At 46.5% G+C, this 18,791-nt stretch overlaps 1 protein-coding gene across 4 annotated transcripts in view; it reads left to right on the forward strand.

Moving 5' to 3' along the window:
• Positions 1-18,454, forward strand: part of MINDY3 (MINDY lysine 48 deubiquitinase 3) — a 183,208-nt gene extending 164,754 nt beyond the window's left edge. For all 4 annotated transcript variants that reach the window (XM_068235494.1, XM_068235495.1, XM_068235493.1 and 1 more), the window contains 3 exons: positions 5,574-5,661; positions 9,413-9,484; positions 17,573-18,454. In XM_068235494.1, the coding sequence (XP_068091595.1) occupies positions 5,574-5,661; positions 9,413-9,484; positions 17,573-17,719 (307 nt within the window). In that variant the 3' untranslated portion in view covers positions 17,720-18,454. The remainder of the gene's footprint in view (positions 1-5,573; positions 5,662-9,412; positions 9,485-17,572) is intronic.
• Positions 18,455-18,791: the final 337 nt, after the last annotated feature.

The following is an 18,791-nucleotide window of genomic DNA, read 5'->3' on the forward strand; positions in this document are numbered from 1 at the left end:
ACCCATCTTCTATTCATCATGAACCCAACAGTCACACACAGCAATAGTCTCCTTTACAAGGACAATAGCAAGCCACAAGAAGACAGTAAATGGTATTGTAGCCAAACCAGTATGGCTAACGCGTTTCGGTCAGCTTTGCTGACACTGTCCTCAAAATGCATTATCCACAGAGCTGACCAAAACATTTTAACCATGCTGTATGGATTAATTAATGTTCTGGGTGACATCTGTCTCCTAGTAGGCTTTTTTGTGATGTATGTTCACATGAGGACAACGAGCCAATCACCTGATGGATAGAAATGGTCACATGCTCCTCTATATATTCTCCTGCAGTAGACATTCTTCTAGGACAATTGATAATTTCTGCTGGTGACATTAATGAGACATTTTAGGTCATTTCCTACATGATTCTGTGTCTTTAGGATCCAGTTGTAGCAAAAGTCCAGCATTATGTACACTTATGTTGCTGTTTTGTGTTGAGATTTTAACAGTGTAATAGGTATTACAGGATAACACATGCTGAAATACATGTATATCCGGATACAGTGGAGTCCCATTAACTGGGACTCAACCAACCAGCAGTCTCAACCAACCTCTCGGTCAATAATACAAAGCAGCACACAGCGGAAGACACCAGAGCTTTGGGCACGGTTCTCTTCTGCTCTGCTGCATCCTCTGTAGTCTTCTGATGTGTGTCTTCTGACCTGCATCAGGTCATGTATCGGGAGCCGTACTGAGGATGCAGCAGAACAGTCAGAAGCTGTAAGAGGACACCTGGATCTCTGGTGAGTGTCTTCCACTGTGCACTGCTCTGCATTAGTGGGAGGAGGGCTCTGTTGGGGATTTAGTGTTAGACGGAGGTCCCGGTTCCTTGAACTCTCAAGCAACTGGAAATTGCAAATATCCAGCAACAGGCAATTCCCAGACAATGGAGACCCTACTGTAACTATGAATTTCTTTCAGTTACACCTGCTGTCTTCTACCCCAGACCTGTAGATTGGATCCTTAAAGAGAACCCATGACTTAAAAAAGGGGGAAGTCAGATACTAACCTCGGTAGAGGGAAGCTTCCAGAACCTTTGGAAGCTTCCCACTTCCTCCTCCAGACCACTGCTTCACTCCGGAACCCTCTGAAAGCCCTCGTCGAGGAGGTTTGGGGGGTTCCAGCACTAGAACGGCAAGGTGGAGGGGATTAGTGGAAGCCTCTGGATTAAGTAATCTAGAGACCGCTGGTACAGAAATTGCGGAATCGCTGCACATACCCGCCGCAATTGCCATCACCGCCGCACGTCGGGAACCTGGGCCACCAACTCTGCCGTCTCGGCAGAGTTTCTGTGAGTCGGCCAGGAGCCGCTTTCATTGGCTCCTGGACCTGTCTTTCAATGTAAGCCAATGGGAGTTGCTTACATTGAAAGACAGGGCCAGGAGCCAATGAAATCAGTTCCTGGCCCACTCACAGGGCTCTGCCGTCATAGAGACAGGCAGAACGAGTGAGCTGGGACGGGAGACAGCGGGGATTCAGCGGTGACATCGGCGGGAGCGGTAAAAACGGCAAATGTGCGCAGCGGCGGTTAATTGAAATCTATGCCCTGGCAGCCAGATAGCCATCAAAACAAACAAACACAGACACAGAACATTTATATCGCGCTTTTCTCCTGGCGGACTCAAAGCGCCAGAGCTGCAGCCACTAGGACGCGCTCTATAGGCAGTAGCAGTGTTAGGGAGTCTTGCCCAAGGTTTTCTACTGAATAGGTGCTGGCTTACTGAACAGGCAGAGCCGAGATTCGAACCCAGGTCTCCTGTGTCAGAGGCAGAGCCCTTAACCATTACCACTATCCAAAACAGGGCGTAGATTTCAATGACTAAGGTCCGTAAGTAGTTAAAAAAGTCACTTTTAGGAGTAGGGTTTATTTTTACCCATCCCAAGTTGTGTATGATTACAAGTTCAGAGAGTGTTTGTTTTGGAAAGTGGACATCACTCATAATACCTGATTAATTGCACATGCTCAGTGGCAGTACATCCGTGTAAATTCAGGGCCTACAAGCACAACCACATGTGACCTGGAGTGAAAGCCAGTGAAGGCCTTCACCGGGGTTATGTGAACGGTTCAGCATTCTCACAGTTCCTCCATGGGACCTTGTCCAGCCGCACAGATGACTCTCCAGTGTTTGTCAAAAGATGGCTTTCACACCATCAGATAACCACATGAGCCACCTAGACCATGCTCTTCATGCCTGGTCTCCATCTGTTGCTCTTTGTTCCTTATTCTCCTCTGAGGATTCTGGGACCAGTAGTTCAGCACCAGATCCCAGTTGGGTTGGGGGGGTGGGGGGATTTTTCATTATTTAGAGTTGCAGTTCATTTTAGAACATCAAAATGCTCGTCATGTTGGGGACATATGGAGAAGAGTTCCTTGAAGGGCCTTTCCAAACAAAACGCTTCATCTTTGGATTGTCAGTAGTTGTGCTCGATTTTGAGATTTCTAGGAGGGTCTGTTCTGATGATCTCATCACCCAGATTTATGTCTTCAGCACTTCTAGCATGTTCAATGGAAGTAGCAAGACTTCTGAGAAATAGCTGTAATACTGGGCACAAAGAGTTAATCTCTCAGCAGCAGGGAGAGGAGGGGGTCAAGCTGGAGAATGAAGACAATTTTTGACCAGAGAGTAATCCATTATTTTTGGCCGCTATTGACCCATATATGGCTAGCTAACAGCAGAATTTCAGGCAAATTTTAAGGGCCGGTTCACACTGGCACTTTCTTGGAAACCGATTTCTGTTAGAACAGATCCGTTTTCATTCCGTCTGTTCAATTTCATTTCCGCCACCTTTGGATCAGTATTATAGAGATCTTCTCTAGGGAGTGGTCAATAAGAGTTAAAGAACAAGCGACACCCATGCTAACCTAGTAATAAAAAACACATATATAAGTAGATAAATACTACTTCTACTTACATAACAGATGTATTGTGCTATCCACGTAATCATTCCTGTGAATTTTATAAAGGAAGAGCGGGGAATCCTAATCTAGGCAGTGGCCATCTTGCCACGCTAATGCTGACATCATATCCTCCCTGACTCTTGTTTTCCCTCCTCCCTTCTCTTGCTCATTGTGTATTCATTAGCTACCCTCCTCCCAGAGTCTTCAGACACTCCCACTGAGGTGTATACTAACAACTGCACTGTCTTTTTTTTTTTTTTTAATTTTACTCTTCCAATCGCTGAGTCACCTCAGCCTTGCTTGTAAACACAAGTGATTAGAGGGTGTTTCTGATAAGCAGCTAGGCAGGAAAATAAATGGAAGAGGAGGAATATATTATAGATAAAAAGAACCCCCAGCATGCAACTGTTTGGCAATGGCTATTAAAGGGCCAGTGATCCTAAAGTACGTGATAACTCCAAACCATAACAGCAGAAAAAGTTTTGCAAGTTTTGAACGCAGGATTAGCATCTTTATCACTTAATACACTCAGACCAGTTGCTGTTGAAACTTGATTTTTATGGTGACGATACCGCTTCAAATCATTCAGAGTTGATGCAGGATTATGCCAATTCTGCATGAAATTATTAACATTGAATATGGACCAGTTTGTTTGGATCATTTTTATGCTGCATAGAAAATTTGCATAATCCTTCCTCAACTGGGAATTCTTTGCATCTCAATGACCATTCCCAATCTTCACCACCAGAACAGCGCCAAGTAAGAAAGGTAGAGCACAAGGATTGGCTGCATCCGTTCTGGTCATGGAAGGGCAGAGTGTCAACTTTTCTCCCACACTTGTCATTTTAAAGGGAACCTGAAATGACAGGAATATGGAGGCTGTCATCTTCATTCTCTAATACACGTCAGTTGCCTGACTTCTGTGCTTATGCTCTGCTTTGGATACTGTATGTCACTGGCAGCAGATCAGATGCTGTGACTCTGGTGTGATTCCACTGACTGCATGCTTCCTACAGGCATGTGGCTCGAAAACAACTAAAGTCAACATATCAGCATGACATCCAGTCAACTGGCATTGTTTATAAGAGAATAAAGATGGCAGCCTCCATATTCTTCTCACTTTAGGTTCCCTTTAACCTCCCTAACCGTAACCCCGAGTCAGGCATGGGGTGGGAAAAAAGAAGCCAGGAGCAGTAATCCCAAGCTTGACTCGGGGTAGCCGCCGGGAAGTCTATATACAGAGCCTGAAGCACAGCGGGTGTTTCTAACTCACCTCCAGGCATGGGCTTTCCAGACGAGCTCGAATTCGGAATTCAAATGCTGTCTAATGACTTCACGTGTGACCGCGAGATGGGGGGGTAACTTACCCAGAAGTCTTCGAGACGTCTACGTTCCATTACGCCTCATACGTGTAATGAGAGCCGCGTTCTACCTCTCACTTTCACGCTTCCTCCTTCCGGCTTCAAAGAGGAAGTGCAGTAGTGAGTAATGCAACACGTCTTTCATTACGCCTATGACGCGTAATGAAACGCAGATGTCCCAAAGACTTCTGGGTAAATAAACAACCCTCCATCCTGCGGTCACACAGGAAGTCATTAGACTTCATTTGAATTCTGAATTCGTGTCCGTCTGGACTCGAAAGCCCATTCCTGCTCACCTCCCCCGGGGATCCAGACGCTGGCAGCCATTCTTTTTCCAGTCCTCTCCTCAGAGGCTCTGGATACCTCTGGTGAGATCGCCGTCCATTGTTGTGATCTCATTATAGGGGTACAGTGCCACCTTAAGGACGAAGGGAGAATTGCATCGCTGGATCCCAGAGAGGTGAGTCAGTTCAGGGGCTGCTGCCGATCTCTCTAGCGGTATGATTTTTTTCCCCCTGGTTTTGGGATCTAAAAGCGTGAAAAAAAAATTGCAGACCCTAAAATCCTGAAGAAATGATACCACCAGGAAGGCTAAAGTTTTCCAAGGACTAGCTTTTTATTTCTACATCAGCTTCGAGGTGAAGTCCAACTCACAGGATTGACAAGTTTTAGCAGTGCTCTGATCAGAGTGACAACTACTACATTTTCATACATCCCTGCCCCATCCTCTGCCTCAGAGCAGAATCATCCACCAGGCAACCTAGGTAGTTGCTTGGGGCCCAGTTAGTATTAAGGGGCCCACCTGCCACCTTCTTCGACTTCTCTCCACTTCAGCTTAGCAAAAGGACCACAAGAGGACTCCAAATCTTCTACCTTGCTTAGGGCCCCTTACATCTTAATCCATCTCTGCTCTGTGATCAGTGCTCCGCTGGCTGTTGATAGATTTACTCCGCGCAGCCTCGTGACTGGTAGGTTGAGTGCAATCTTGGCTTACAAAGCGCAGGTTAGTTTACTACTCGGCCTGTTTTGAGAAATGTTTTCCTAATAAGGCTCTGTCTCCCGAAATTATCATCACTGTTTTGGTTTCAATCAGGAGATTACGCCGTCTGAAAATAGCTGCGCTCGGCCAATGAGATGCCATTGCCATGAATGTTGTCCTGAATTCTGAAAATAGAAGCGCATTCATTGGCAGAGACAGGCCGTGCAGTACAGCATATCTCAGGAACGCACAAATACGCCTCGCTTATTGTTTGATTTTCTCTGTTTTCCAGTGTAAACCTCATGAAGACCAAATTAGACCCAGAAGGCCTGGGGATCATATTACTGGGCCCGTTTCTGCAGGAGTTCTTCCCCGAGCAGGTACAGCGTGCACAATCACATGGCGATCACTGCCGCTGGGCAGAGGGGGGAGAGGGGGGGTCTTCTGTTTACATGGCAATTGCACTTGCTGCTCAATTATTCTGTTAGAAAGGAATCTGAGGCTCACACTGGAAGGGTTATGGAAATCAGCAGAGATGAATCCATGGATCAGGTTCTGAAGTCTGTTTTGTTCCATTCAAATCATTAATTCCAAAACTTCATTAAAGAGGAACTCCAGTGAAAATAATGTAATAAAAAGTGCTTCATTTTTACAATAATTATGTATAAATGGTTTAGTCAGTGTTTGCCCATTGTAAAATATTTACTATACTTACTATAATGGCAGTTAAACTGCTGCTCCTGAAATGCTTTTGAAAACTTAAGCTGGTCACTAACGGTCCAATTTCTAGCGAAAAATCGTTAGAGCGATCAGAAATTCTGATCGGATTGGTTGTAAATAATCTCCATTGGTGGACACAATCGATTCTGAACGAGTGAAAAAAATGTCGCCCGAATGAATTTTCGTCGAACGAAAATTTGGATTTTCTTGGTGGTCGTGATAGCGAGGAAGCAATGATTGGTTAGTTGATGGTGTAGTGAACGATTTTTCGTCCGATCAGAATTTCTGATCGCTCGAACGATTTTTCGCTAGAAATTGGACAGTTAGTGGCTACCTTAAGAAAACCCTACGAATCCCCATGAGCAGATCAACTAGTCCTAAACCTGTCAGTTCTGTCAGATTTTAACTGCTTACTTTTTTCGCTGAAGTGGTCCTTTAAAGGAACTGTGAAACAGACCAGATAATAGTAACAGAGCAAAGAGTGAAATTCCATCAAATGTAATAAAAGCAAAGAAGTCATGAGCATCTCTATTCATCAGTGAATCCATGCATCACATTATAGAACCAACAGGAAGGCATGACAAGTCAAAGGGAGACACTTTCTCCTGACACTTCAAGACTTCCTCCTGACATTCTTTTTTTTTTTTTAATTTTGGCTGTCATTTTCTAGGGCAGTGATGGCGAACGTCATAGAGACCGAGTGCCAAAACGGCAACCTAAAACCCACTTATTTATCATGAAGTGCCAACACGGCAACCTATACTGAATACTGAGGTTTTAGTTAAGAAAAAAAAAAGTATACATTAAAGGAAACCCTACATTTAAAATGCAACAGTTGCCCAACATTTGGAATGCAGCAGTAACCCCATATTTGAAATGCAACAATCGCCCCATATATGCATAGCAGCAATTACCCCCTCAAATGAAATGCAGTAATAATCCCAACATAGAGCAGCAATTATCCACACATTTGAATTGCATAAATCACCTCACATATGAAATGCATCAATTACCACACATTTGAAATGCATCAATCACCCCACATATTCACAGCAGCAATTACCTCAACAAATCAAATGCAGTAATTACCCTCCTGCCAGTTAGTGGTCAAATACCTTGTGCAATACACACACCACCTCTCTGCAATCTGTGCTTTAAAGTAGCGTAGGCCGGCAGCACGTATGCCCACAGAGAGAGCTCGGAGTGCCACATCTGGTACACGTGCCCTAGGTTTGCCACCACTGTTCTAAGGCACATCGGTGGAACAAAAAAAAGTTTTTGGGTTCCTCAGATGTTGTACTTTAATCATATGCTATTCTTAGTATAGACACATGTCACTAAAGAAGGCCATAAGTACCACCAATCGACCAGAAGTAGTGATTGGACCGGACAGAAGATTTTGGTGGATTGGAGGTGTGGCTAATCGGCAGCCCATAGCATAGACTAGACATCAGCTGCTTTCATGACCACATCTCCACAGGGATCTTTATAGTCCACTGTGACATACTGCGGCAATACAGCCATACCCCGTACAGACATACTCAGTTGCTGCAAGCTGCATGCCACAAGTAACATTCTTTTAATGAGTTCCAACCATTTTCTGCTTAATACCAACCATGTGAGCAAGTACTAAAGGGCCTCATTACAGCCAACAGAGCTCACAGCTGTGCCTTTAGAGCAGCAAACCCTACCCACATGAAGGTCGCTGACAGTGATGGCATTTTACCTAGAACCATCAGTGGGCTTGTCGATAGCCATTCCAGGGTGAGCCTCTAGCAGTCTGAAGTGTGGTTAGAGAGGGCAGCTTAACAAGCTATATTTATTGTTCCTTGAGGGAGCAATAGAAGCAGGCCCGGATTAACCTCACAGGAGCCTATAGGCACAGATGTCCTGGCACCCTAGACTCCGCCCTCCATGAACCTACAAACCCCTGCCGAACCACACAACAAGTGTGCTTGCTGTCCTCCCTTAATTCCCTTGCCATCATAGGTAGCTGCAGGTGTCCCTCAGTTTCAGGTAGCAGAAGTACCCCTAATATTAAAGAAAGTCTGAAGTGAATAAAATGTACCCTCTTTTACTATTTAGTCCTCTACTGCAGTATGAGCAAAGTTGAATCGCCGCATTCGTGCGGCTGAATGCTGCATTTAACCCCCCAAAATCCTGGGGCAAATTTCCACAACTTTCCAGGTCGTGGATTTTGCTGCCCGGTGCAGTCAGTCTCTGCGGATCTCCGCATCTCCCCGCCCCTCTCAGTGAAAGAAGACTGAGAGGGGCAGGGAGAGGTGGAGATCCGCAGAGATTGACTAGAGCAGAGGCAGAGCTACTGCACAAAGCTCTGCCTCCTCCAGGAAGTACCAGAGGATTTAGCCCCGGGGATTTCGGGGGGGGGGGGGGGGGGGGAGGGGCTGGTTAAATACATCGTTAAGCCGCACAGATGTGGCGATTCATCTTTGTTTATACGGCTTAAGGGGACTAGATAATAAAAAGAGGTATTTATTTTTCACTTCGGACTTTCTTAACCACCCTGGCGTTCTGATTAAATCGCCAGGGTAGCTGCGCGAGGGTTTTTTTTAAATTAAAAAAAAAAACTATTTCATGCAGCCAACTGAAAGTTGGCTGCATGAAAGCCCACTAGAGGGCGCTCCGGAGGCGTTCTTCCGATCGCCTCCGGCGGCCAGAAGTAACACGGAATAAGCGGCCTTCCGTGTTTCGCTTACCTCGTCGCCATGGCGACGAGCGGAGTGACGTCATGGACGTCAGCCGACGTCCTGACGTCAGCCGCCTCCGATCCAGCCCTTAGCGCTGGCCGGAACTGTTTGTTCCGGCTACGCTGGGCTCGGGCGGCTGGGGGGACCCTCTTTCGCCGCTGCACGCGGCGGATCGCCGCGCTGCAGCGGCGATCAGGCAGCACACGCGGCTGGCAAAGTGCCGGCTGCGTGTGCTGCTTTTTATTTGGTGAAAATCGGCCCAGCAGGGCCTGAGCGGCAGCCTCTGGCGGTGTTGGACGAGCTGAGCTCGTCCAGACCGCTCAGCTGGTTAAAGTAGCTAGAGATGCCCCCAAGTAGGTAGCCAGTATTATGTAGCAAGAGGTGTCTCTGACTGAAGGGAGAGATCGTCAGTGGAATGCTGAGGGCTGGGTGAGTAACCTCACATTTACACTCTCATCAGGACTCTGCATAGGGAAGGAAGGAGGGAGGCGCACGGGTTGGGGAGTGAGCCACCTTTTCATCATCCGACGCTGGTAGGCACGTGTCTACAGTGCCTTATGGTAAATCCAGCCTTGCATAGAACAGTATATAGAGTATATATACAGTTATGTCAGTGGTTGGAGTTCCCCTTCTGTTCCTGTGCGCTTTGCTACGTTGCTGTTTTGTGTATAACATTTTTTTTCTTTTTTTCCATGTTTCTAAGGGGTCAAAAGTTCCAGAATCCTTCAGTGTGTTTCATTATAATGGATTGAGACAGTCCAACCACAATGAGAAGGTACGTTTCCTTTAAAGCGTCAGTCGGGCTGATTACTCCAATAAAACGAATGGCTCTCCCTTTTTTCTGGGAAGCGTTCCGCGGCCTCTGCAAGTTATCAGATGTTTGTATTATGTGTCATGGCGTGCCGCTATTCCTCCTTTTTCTCCGCTACGTTTTTCAGACAGATTCTCCCCTCTGCTGCTTAGTGAATGAAAGCCACTTGCAATATTTATTTATTTTTTGTAATTTTTTTCCCATAGTTAAACTTAGCAACAACTGCTTCATTCTAAACCGCAGCTAACAGAAAAACTTTCCAACACTGCAAATCGCCATTCTGATTTGCGATTCCGATATGCGATTTTCACTGGATGCTAGCATTACAGGAAGAAAAACGCAGAAACGCAGAAAAAATGCAGCATGTAGTCGCATCAAAAATCTGAATGGCATGGAAAATCGCATGGAAATCGAAATCGCATGTAGTGTAAAAGAGCCCTACAACCTTATCAGAAATAAGGATTTTATTTAACCACCGTACGACCGTCTAAGGCCGATGGGCAGTCACAAGGTGGCTTCCCCAGGACCGCTGAATGCCGATTGGCGTCAAGTCCTGGGGGCGGAGATTAGCAGGTAACACTCGCGCGCGATTGCAGCTAGCAGGCTGTTAGGAAGGAGAAGGAGCCGTTATTTCTATGTACAGCGCTGCAATCCCCTGCAGCGCTATACTGGGGACAGCTCTGTCACTGAGCTGTCCCCTCAAGTGGCTCACAAGATGATCGCCTCTCATAGGCTGATGCCTATGAGACATGGTCATACTGATTGGCTCTCTGGGGGGAGGGAGGGATGCTGGGAAGGAAAAGTAAAAGAAAAATAACAATTTTTAATCAAAAATAATAGCAATAAAATTAATGAAATAAAAAAAGAAAGAAACGTTGCAGCAGCAATCAGACGCCACCACAGAAAGCTCCGAAAGCAAGAAAAGGAAGTAAAATTAATTTGTGTGCTAAGTTGTATGGCTCTGTAGAGAGCTATTAACGTGGCAGAGCACTGAATTGTAAAAAATGGCCTGGTCACTAGGGTGGTGTGAGCCTGTGGTCTTTAACTGGTTAAAGAGGATCTTCAGCCTAAACAAACATACTGTTATTAACCACCTTAGCGGTATGGACGAGCTCAGCTCGTCCATTCCCGCCAGAGGGTGCCGTTCAGGCCCTGCTGGGCCGATTTGCATGAAATAAAAAGCAGCACACGCAGCCGGCACTTTGCCAGCCGCGTGTGCTGCCTGATCGCCGCCGCTCTGCGGCGATTGGCCGCGAGCAGCGGCGAAAGAGGGTCCCCCCAGCCGCCTGAGCCCTGCGCAGCCGGAACAAATAGTTCCGGCCAGCGGTAAGGGCTGGATCGGAGGCGGCTGACGTCGCCATGGCGACGAAGTAAGCAAAACACGGAAGGCCGCTCATTGCGGCCTTCCGTGTTATTTCTGGCCGCTGGAGGCGATCAGAAGAACGCCTCCGGAGCGCCCTCTAGTGGGCTTTCATGCAGCCAACTTTCAGTTGGCTGCATTAAATAGTTTTTTTCTTATTTAAAAAAAACCCTCCCGCAGCCGCCCTGGCGATCTTAATAGAACGCCAGGGTGGTTAATTAGGTATGTTAAAGGAATACTGTAGGGGGGGTCGGGAGAAAATGAGTTGAACATACCCGGGGCTTCTAATGGTCCCCCGCAGACATCCTGTGCCCGCACAGCCACTCCCCGATGCTCCGGTCCCCGCCTCCGGGTCACTTCTGGAATTTCAGACTTAAAAGTCAGAAAACCACTGCGCCTGCATGGGCGTTTCCTCGACCCGCTGATGTCACCAGGAGTGTACTGCGCAGGCCCAGTATGGTCTGCGACTGCGCAGTATGCTCCTGGTGACATCAGCGGTAGCGAGGACACGGCAGCGCAGGCGCAGTGGTTTTCAGACTTTAAAGTCTGAAATTCCAGAAGTGAACCGGAGGCGGGGCCGGAGCGTCAGGGAATGGCTGCGCAGGCACAGGATGTCTGCGGGGGACCATTAGAAGCCTTGGATAAGTTCAACTCATTTTCCCCCGACCCCCCTACAGTATTCCTTTTAATTAAAATAGATAGGTAATATAATCTCTTACCCACCCTGTTTTAAAAGAACAGGCAAATGTTTGTGATTTCATGGGGGCAGCCATGTTTTTGGTTAAAAGGATGTGACAGGGAGCATGAGACACAGTTCCAACTGCCCTGTCCTGATCACCCCTCCCAGTTGCTAGGCAACGAGAACAACAACAGAAATCCCATCAGGCATTGCACAGCATTAGGGGAAAAATGCCCAGGCAGATTTCTTTGATGGGGCTGAGCTTAGCTTCTGTGCAGCTAAAAATGAGGCTCGGGTAAGAAAAACAAAGTTCTGATGCTGTGAAACTGTTAAAGAAACACCAAGCCTTTTCAGTGCTGCTGAGTAGATTTTTAGTCTGGAGGTTCACTTTAAGGTGGCCACACATCTCTCAACTTGGAGGCCGATCGACTATACGATTCAATAGTTATGCAATGCCATCAATTTCGGGCTGAAATCGGTCCCCCAGCGCTCCACCTTAGTGTATAAATGTGCCCCCTGCATTAATACATTATGTGTCCTGTGTTGCCCACTGCGCGGTGCCAATCGTCTTCGGAATCCCCAGCTCTTCAGTTAGCGGATACGGAAGAGCCGGGGATTCCAAAGACGATGCAGTAGGTGACACAGGACAGGTAATGTATAAATGCATATGGGGGGCACATATACTGTACACTAGTGGGGCAGCGGTGGACTTGGCCGATTCCTCAGAGATTTCATGCTGAAATTGTTCAGGAATCGTTCTGTGGTGTATGTGCAGCCGACAGATCATCGCTAGATGTGTGTGCACCTTTACTTTTCAGACAACCAGACTGAATTGTACAAGCTCATTTGCATAGATAATTACTCAACCTTTTAATACTTGCTAAACTGGAAAACAGAAAGGGGCTTCAGACAATTTCTTAGTAGGACTAGTAGTACACAGGGGCGTAACTAGAAATCACCGGGCCCCCCTGCAAAAATTTGGATTGGTTCCCCCGGGCCTGTTCAGGTCCATTTTGGGGGTCTGGAAGGTGGCAGCATGAGGGGTAAGCATGGCCACACTTTGACGGAGATGGGGGGACAATGTCTCCCTTTCCCCCCTCACCTCGGGCTCTCCCCTCTGCGCTCCCCTCCAGCATCAATCATAAGTGGCAGCAGAGCGGGCAGGAAGACATACCTCCAACCACCGCGGAGGTCCATCTCGATGTGTCTCACGCTACTTCCTGTTTAAACAGGAAGTAGCGTCAGACACTTAGAGATCGGAACCTCCGGTGCATGGATGGAGGTATGTGTTCCTGCCACCCCCCGCTGCCACTGATGATTGATGCAGGAGGGGAGAACTTGAGGTGATGGGGGGGGACTGTCCCCCCTCCCCGCCATGTGTGGCCCCGTTTTTTCCCTCATGCTGCCACCCTCCAGCCCCCCAAACCCCAGAGGGGCCCCAGGTGCCCCCCCCCCCCCCCCCGTGGGTGCAGGGGCTGCATCCCTTATTGTTACGCCAGTGGTAGTACATATACATGTAGTTATGTTTATCTCCTCGTGTTACATGTCGCTTCAGGTACGATTGAAGGGTGTACTTACTGTACACTCTCTCAGTTCACATACTGCAGAAGGGTTAACTGGGAACACTTTTGTAGCTGTGGGTGGCCTGTAGTGTTTAGACATTTTATAGGTAATTTATCATGTTGCTTAGCCACCAGTGCCTCTAGTTCAGAGCAGCCATTCAGACACAATACATTTCACTACCACCCTGCCCGCCATATCAGGATTACGTGTGCTCATGCCTTTTTGAGGAAATAAAATTCTACGATCAGCCCCTCTGCTTCCCTTACCTTTTTTGCTACATTACTGTCTGCTCTTACTGTTAAATCTCTGCAATGAAGGCTCCGAATTCCATCTTGTAAATAATTATGTGATGCTGCGTCCATGGCAACGGGATACAATAAATAAGGACCAGCAAGGGCATGCGTGGCTGTGGTGGGACGTCTTGTGCCATTGGACAAACTTCATCTAGCTGTTTTGCAGTGCTGTGAGCTGTTCCAGTGCTTTGTCCCATGAAACAGACCACAATAATATAAAGCTGGAGGGGGCGATTATGTTCTGGAGTTTCTGGACTTATGAAGCTATCACGTTACTGTGTTCCCGCAGAATTAAATTAAAGGCAGGGCCAGCCTAAGGTTCTGTGTTGCTTTGTGCTGAATTTTTGTGCAGTTCCCTTTTTTTGATAATTTTTTTCTCTTTAACCTAGGAAACATTTACACTGAGTGGCCCAAAAAAATAGACACCCCTTATTTGAAAGTAAACCAGTCTAACAACGCAGAGAAGTTAATGTCAAAATTAAGATGAAGGATTTTAAAGGGACCCTGAAAAGTGATGAAAAAAACAAATCTGGACGTACCTGTGGCACCCCCCCCCCCCCCCCGTAGCCTGCGAGATCCCTCTGCATCCTCTGGGCTCCATCCGTGGTCCCGCTGGCGGCCCCCGTTATCCTGGCGACTTCAGCTGAAGTTGTAACTGCGTATGTGGGGCCCAACTGCGCACACGCGTGTTGCCGTAAGCTTTCTGCGCATGTACATCTCAGTCTTTCGAGAACTGCGCAGGAGGCTTACGTGGATGCTCTCGTGATTGAGCCCGGTGCGTGGACAGCCCGTGCATACGCAGTTACTTACTACTTTGGCTGAAGTTGCCAGGATAACGGAGCCGCCTGCGGGACCACGGAGGGGACCCAGAGGACGTCACCTTGTGGGCTTGGGGGGGGGCTGGAGGGAAGCCCCAGGTAAGTCCAGATTTGGTTTTTCTATTACTGTTCAGAGTCCCTTTAAAGTGGATCCGAGATGAACTTTTACTCATTGCATAATTGTGTTCCTGTCTTATTGTTTATAGGGCATTCCTCAAGCCAAATACTTTTTTGTTTTTTTTAATACTCTAATTCCCTATAAACTAAATAAACCACAGCCACAGGTTTTCAGAGAGTCTTGGCAGTAGCAAGGGCTCATGGGAGCTCAGTCTGGGCAGGAGGAGGAGGAGGTGTTACTACCCAGAGATTTCAGAGGCAGAGTGGAGGAGGGGGGATTAGTTTTTTTTGCTCAAGATGCAGATTTGCCTGCATCTGTGTAATGTTTACAAACAACATGGCTGCTGTCATTGTATCACAGGAAGAAATAATCATATTCTATTAAAGCGGTTTGCAGCTAGATTTTCTCTAATCTTTAGATAAGATATATAGACAAGTTACTTGTTATAGTTAGTTCTTCATCTCAAATCCGCTTTAAGTGACTTTGAATGAGGGATGATCGTTGATGCAAGAAGAGCTTGTTCTAGCATATCTGAAATGACAACTCTTTCAGGATTTTCTTGCCCAACAGTATCTCGGGTGTTTACAAAGTGGCAGTTGAGAAAAAAAACTTCAAGCAATAAGAACTATTTTGGTTGAAAAAGGCTGAATGAGAGGGTGAAAGGCGAGTAGAACGCACAGTCCACAGAAACAGAAGGGCAACAATACGACAAATTAGAGCTGAATTCAATGCAGCTGACTTTGCACAGGGTGGGCTTTAGCAGCAAGAGACCATCAAGTGTGCCTTTAGTATCGCAGGAAGATAGGAAAAGACGCCTGTTGGGCACCCTTGCCACTGTGCTCCATCAGTCTCAAATGGTTTGAGGAACATCAATCCCAGTTTAACCTGCTTCCCCGGTCAACTCAGTCCCCTGACCTCAATCCTATTGAGCATTTGTGGGACGAATTCAAAAGATCTCGTCCAGTCTAACACAACTTAGAGCTGCCATTATGTCAGCATGGTCCGACATTCCTCAGCAACAATATCAGCATCTTGTTGAGTCCATGCCAAGAAGGTGGACAACTCGTTATAGTGTCTTTAATTTTTATGGCCACTCAGTGTATACTGTATGTCTGAGTTCCAAAATAGGAAACTAGGAATTTAATTCACATTTAATTTGTATGAGAACTTTGGAAGTTTTATTATTTTTAATGAACGCATATTAGCGCGTTGACCTCTGAAGGAGGATTAGCTGCTCACCTTTACTTTGTCACTTTGAAGTCCCATTCAGAACTCTCCCATATCTCAGCCTCAGTTTAGGAGCCCTGTGGAATAGGGTATGTATCCACATCAAATTTTGCCTGGCCCGTTTTACCACCTCCATGTACAGGTCCTTCTCCAAAAAAATTAGCATATTGTGATAAAGTTCATTATATTCTGTAATGTACTGATAAACATTAGACTTTCATATATTTTAGATTCATTATACACAACTGAAGTAGTTCAAGCCTTTTATTGTTTTAATATTGATGATTTTGGCATACAGCTCATGAAACCCAAAACTCCTATCTCAAAAAATTAGCATATTTCATCCGACCAATAAAAGAAAATTGTTTTTAAAACAAAACAAAAAAAGTCAACCTTCAAATAATTATGTTCAGTTATGCACTCAATACTTGGTTGGGAATCCTTTTGCAGAAATGACTGCTTCAATGCGGCGTGGCATGGAGGCAATCAGCCTGTGGCACTGCTCAGGTGTTATGGAGGCCCAGTATGCTTCGATAGCGGCCTTAAGCTCATCCAGAGTGTTGGGTCTTGCGTCTCTCAACTTTCTCTTCACAATATCCCACAGATTCTCTATGGGGTTCAGGTCAGGAGAGTTGGCAGGCCAATTGAGCACAGTAATACCATGGTCAGTAAACCATTTACCAGTGGTTTTGGCACTGTGAGCAGGTGCCAGGTTGTGCTGAAAAATGAAGTCTTCATCTCCATAAAGCTTTTCAGCAGATGGAAGCATGAAGTGCTCCAAAATCTCCTGATAGCTAGCTGCATTGACCCTGCCCTTGATTAAACACAGTGGACCAACACCAGCAGCTGACATGGCACCCCAGACCATCACTGACTGTGGGTACTTGACACTGGACTTCAGGCATCTTGGCATTTCCCTCTCCCTAGTCTTCCTCCAGACTCTGGAACCTTGATTTCCGAATGACATGCAAAAGTTACTTTCATCCGAAAAAGGTACTTTGGACCACTGAGCAACAGTCCAGTGCTGCTTCTCTGTAGCCCAGGTCAGGCGCTTCTGCCGCTGTTTCTGGTTCAAAAGTGGCTTGACCTGAGGAATGCGGCACCTGTAGCCTATTTCCTGCACACGCCTGTACACGGTGGCTCTGGATGTTTCTACTCCAGACTCAGTCCACTGCTTCCGCAGGTCCCCCAAGGTCTGGTATCGGTCCTTCTCCACAATCTTCCTCAGGGTCCGGTCACCTCTTCTCGTTGTGCAGCGTTTTCTGACACAATTTTTCCTTCCCAGAGACTTCCCACTGAGGTGCCTTGATACAGCACTCTGGGAACAGCCTATTCGTTCAGAAATTTCTTTCTGTGTCTTACCCTCTTGCTTGAGGGCGTCAATGATGGCCTTCTGGACAGCAGTCAGGTCGGCAGTCTTACCCATGATTGCAGTTTTGTGAATGAACCAGGCTGGGAGTTTTTAAAAGCCTCAGCCTCAAGCCTTGCAGGTGTTTAGAGTTAATTAGTTGATTCAGATGATTAGGTTAATAGCTCGTTTAGAGAACCTTTTCATGATATGCTAATTTTTTGAGATAGGAATTTCGGGATTTCATGAGCTGTATGCCACAATCCTCAATATTAAAACAATAAAAGGCTTGAACTACTTCAGTTGTGTCTAATGAATCTAAAATATATGAAAGTCTGATGTTTATCAGTACATTACAGAAAATAATGAACTTGTTATCACAATATGCTAATTTTTTGAGAAGGACCTGTAGTATAAGAGGTTGCCTACACAATCTCTTCATAGCATTCAATATCTATTGGCCCTCATACTGTGTGAAAGTGGTAAAATTGGCCAATTAAAATTGGATGTGTGTATGCACCCTTGCAAGTAAGCTAAAACGGGGCTTACTATCCATGCCTTTGATGTATAGTACTGAAGTGATGGGACTGTCCTTTTCTCAGCAATATTCACCGTATGTCCTAACATTCACCTTTCTGTGATTCAGGTCACCTACATTGAGGGGACAGCTGTCATGGGATTTGAAGACCCCAGACTACAGACCGACGATACTCCCATCAAACGTTGCCTGCAGACCAAATGGCCATACGTAGAGCTTCTGTGGAACACAGATCGGCCCCCATCATTGAACTGAGTTTCTACACTTTGGACCAATATTTTTTTTATTATTATTTTAAAGGGTCAGCCCCGCTAAAACTGACACCTTCTATTTGGATGAATGTTGGTGCGTTCTGTCGCTCTCTGCCTTTTTTTTATGTAGCACCCCAGGATTCCAAGGGAGGGCCTGACTTATGAAGATACACATAGAAAACCTGGAGCAACAGTGGGGCAGTTGCCTTTAGAAATAAATCGGGGATATATGTTATCTGACAGCTGGAAGCTTATTGGCTGCCCTCATTTTTGCTCCTGTTTTTCCTGCACCTGCCTTGATCAGAGACGGGACAAGGTCCTCCAGCACCCAAGGCTGAGACACCAACATGGGCCCCTCCATCCCTCCCACCACAGCCGTCACACACTGATTGCTACTGTGATTCCCCGAAAGTAAGACACTGTCTTATATTAATTTTTCCTTAAAAATATGTGCTAGAGCTTATTTTCAGGGAGGTCTTATATTTTGTGGGGGTAGCCAGATCCCCTTTAGTATTTAGACTAATCTCCCCCAGTATATAGCCAGAAACCCCTAGTGTATACCCAGACACCCTCCCACCCCCCAGTATATAGCCAGAACCCTCTAGTATGTAGCCAGTGTAAATAGGCATATGTTCCCCCCTCTTCCCAATCCCCCCCCCCCCCCCCCCCCTCCGCCACAGTTTCCTCCTTTGCTGTTGGCCCCCTCCTCCAGAAAGTCGGATCCCCCTCTGGCTTACGCAGTGCATAATTCAAATCTCAGATCAGCAAGGAAAGGCAGCTAAATTTGTACAGTATCAACATCGCCATATACAGGAAGTGATCTCTGTTTACTTCCTGTATACGGCGGTGCTATTACTATACAACTTTAGCTGCCTTTCCCCGCTGATCTAAGATCTGAATTATGCACAGCATAGAATGGAGGGGGGGTCTGATTTGCTGGAGGAGGGGGGCCAGCGGCAAGGAGTTAAATCGTCGCTACGGCATCACGGGGCTTGTTGCGGGAGGTGTGCAGCTAGGTCTTATTTTCTGGGGATGTCTTATTTTAGGGCAAAGACGGTATTAGACTAAGAGGCTCT

This window comes from Hyperolius riggenbachi, chromosome 5 (genome assembly GCF_040937935.1).
Source record: "Hyperolius riggenbachi isolate aHypRig1 chromosome 5, aHypRig1.pri, whole genome shotgun sequence".
NCBI classification, from domain to species: Eukaryota; Metazoa; Chordata; class Amphibia; order Anura; family Hyperoliidae; genus Hyperolius; species Hyperolius riggenbachi.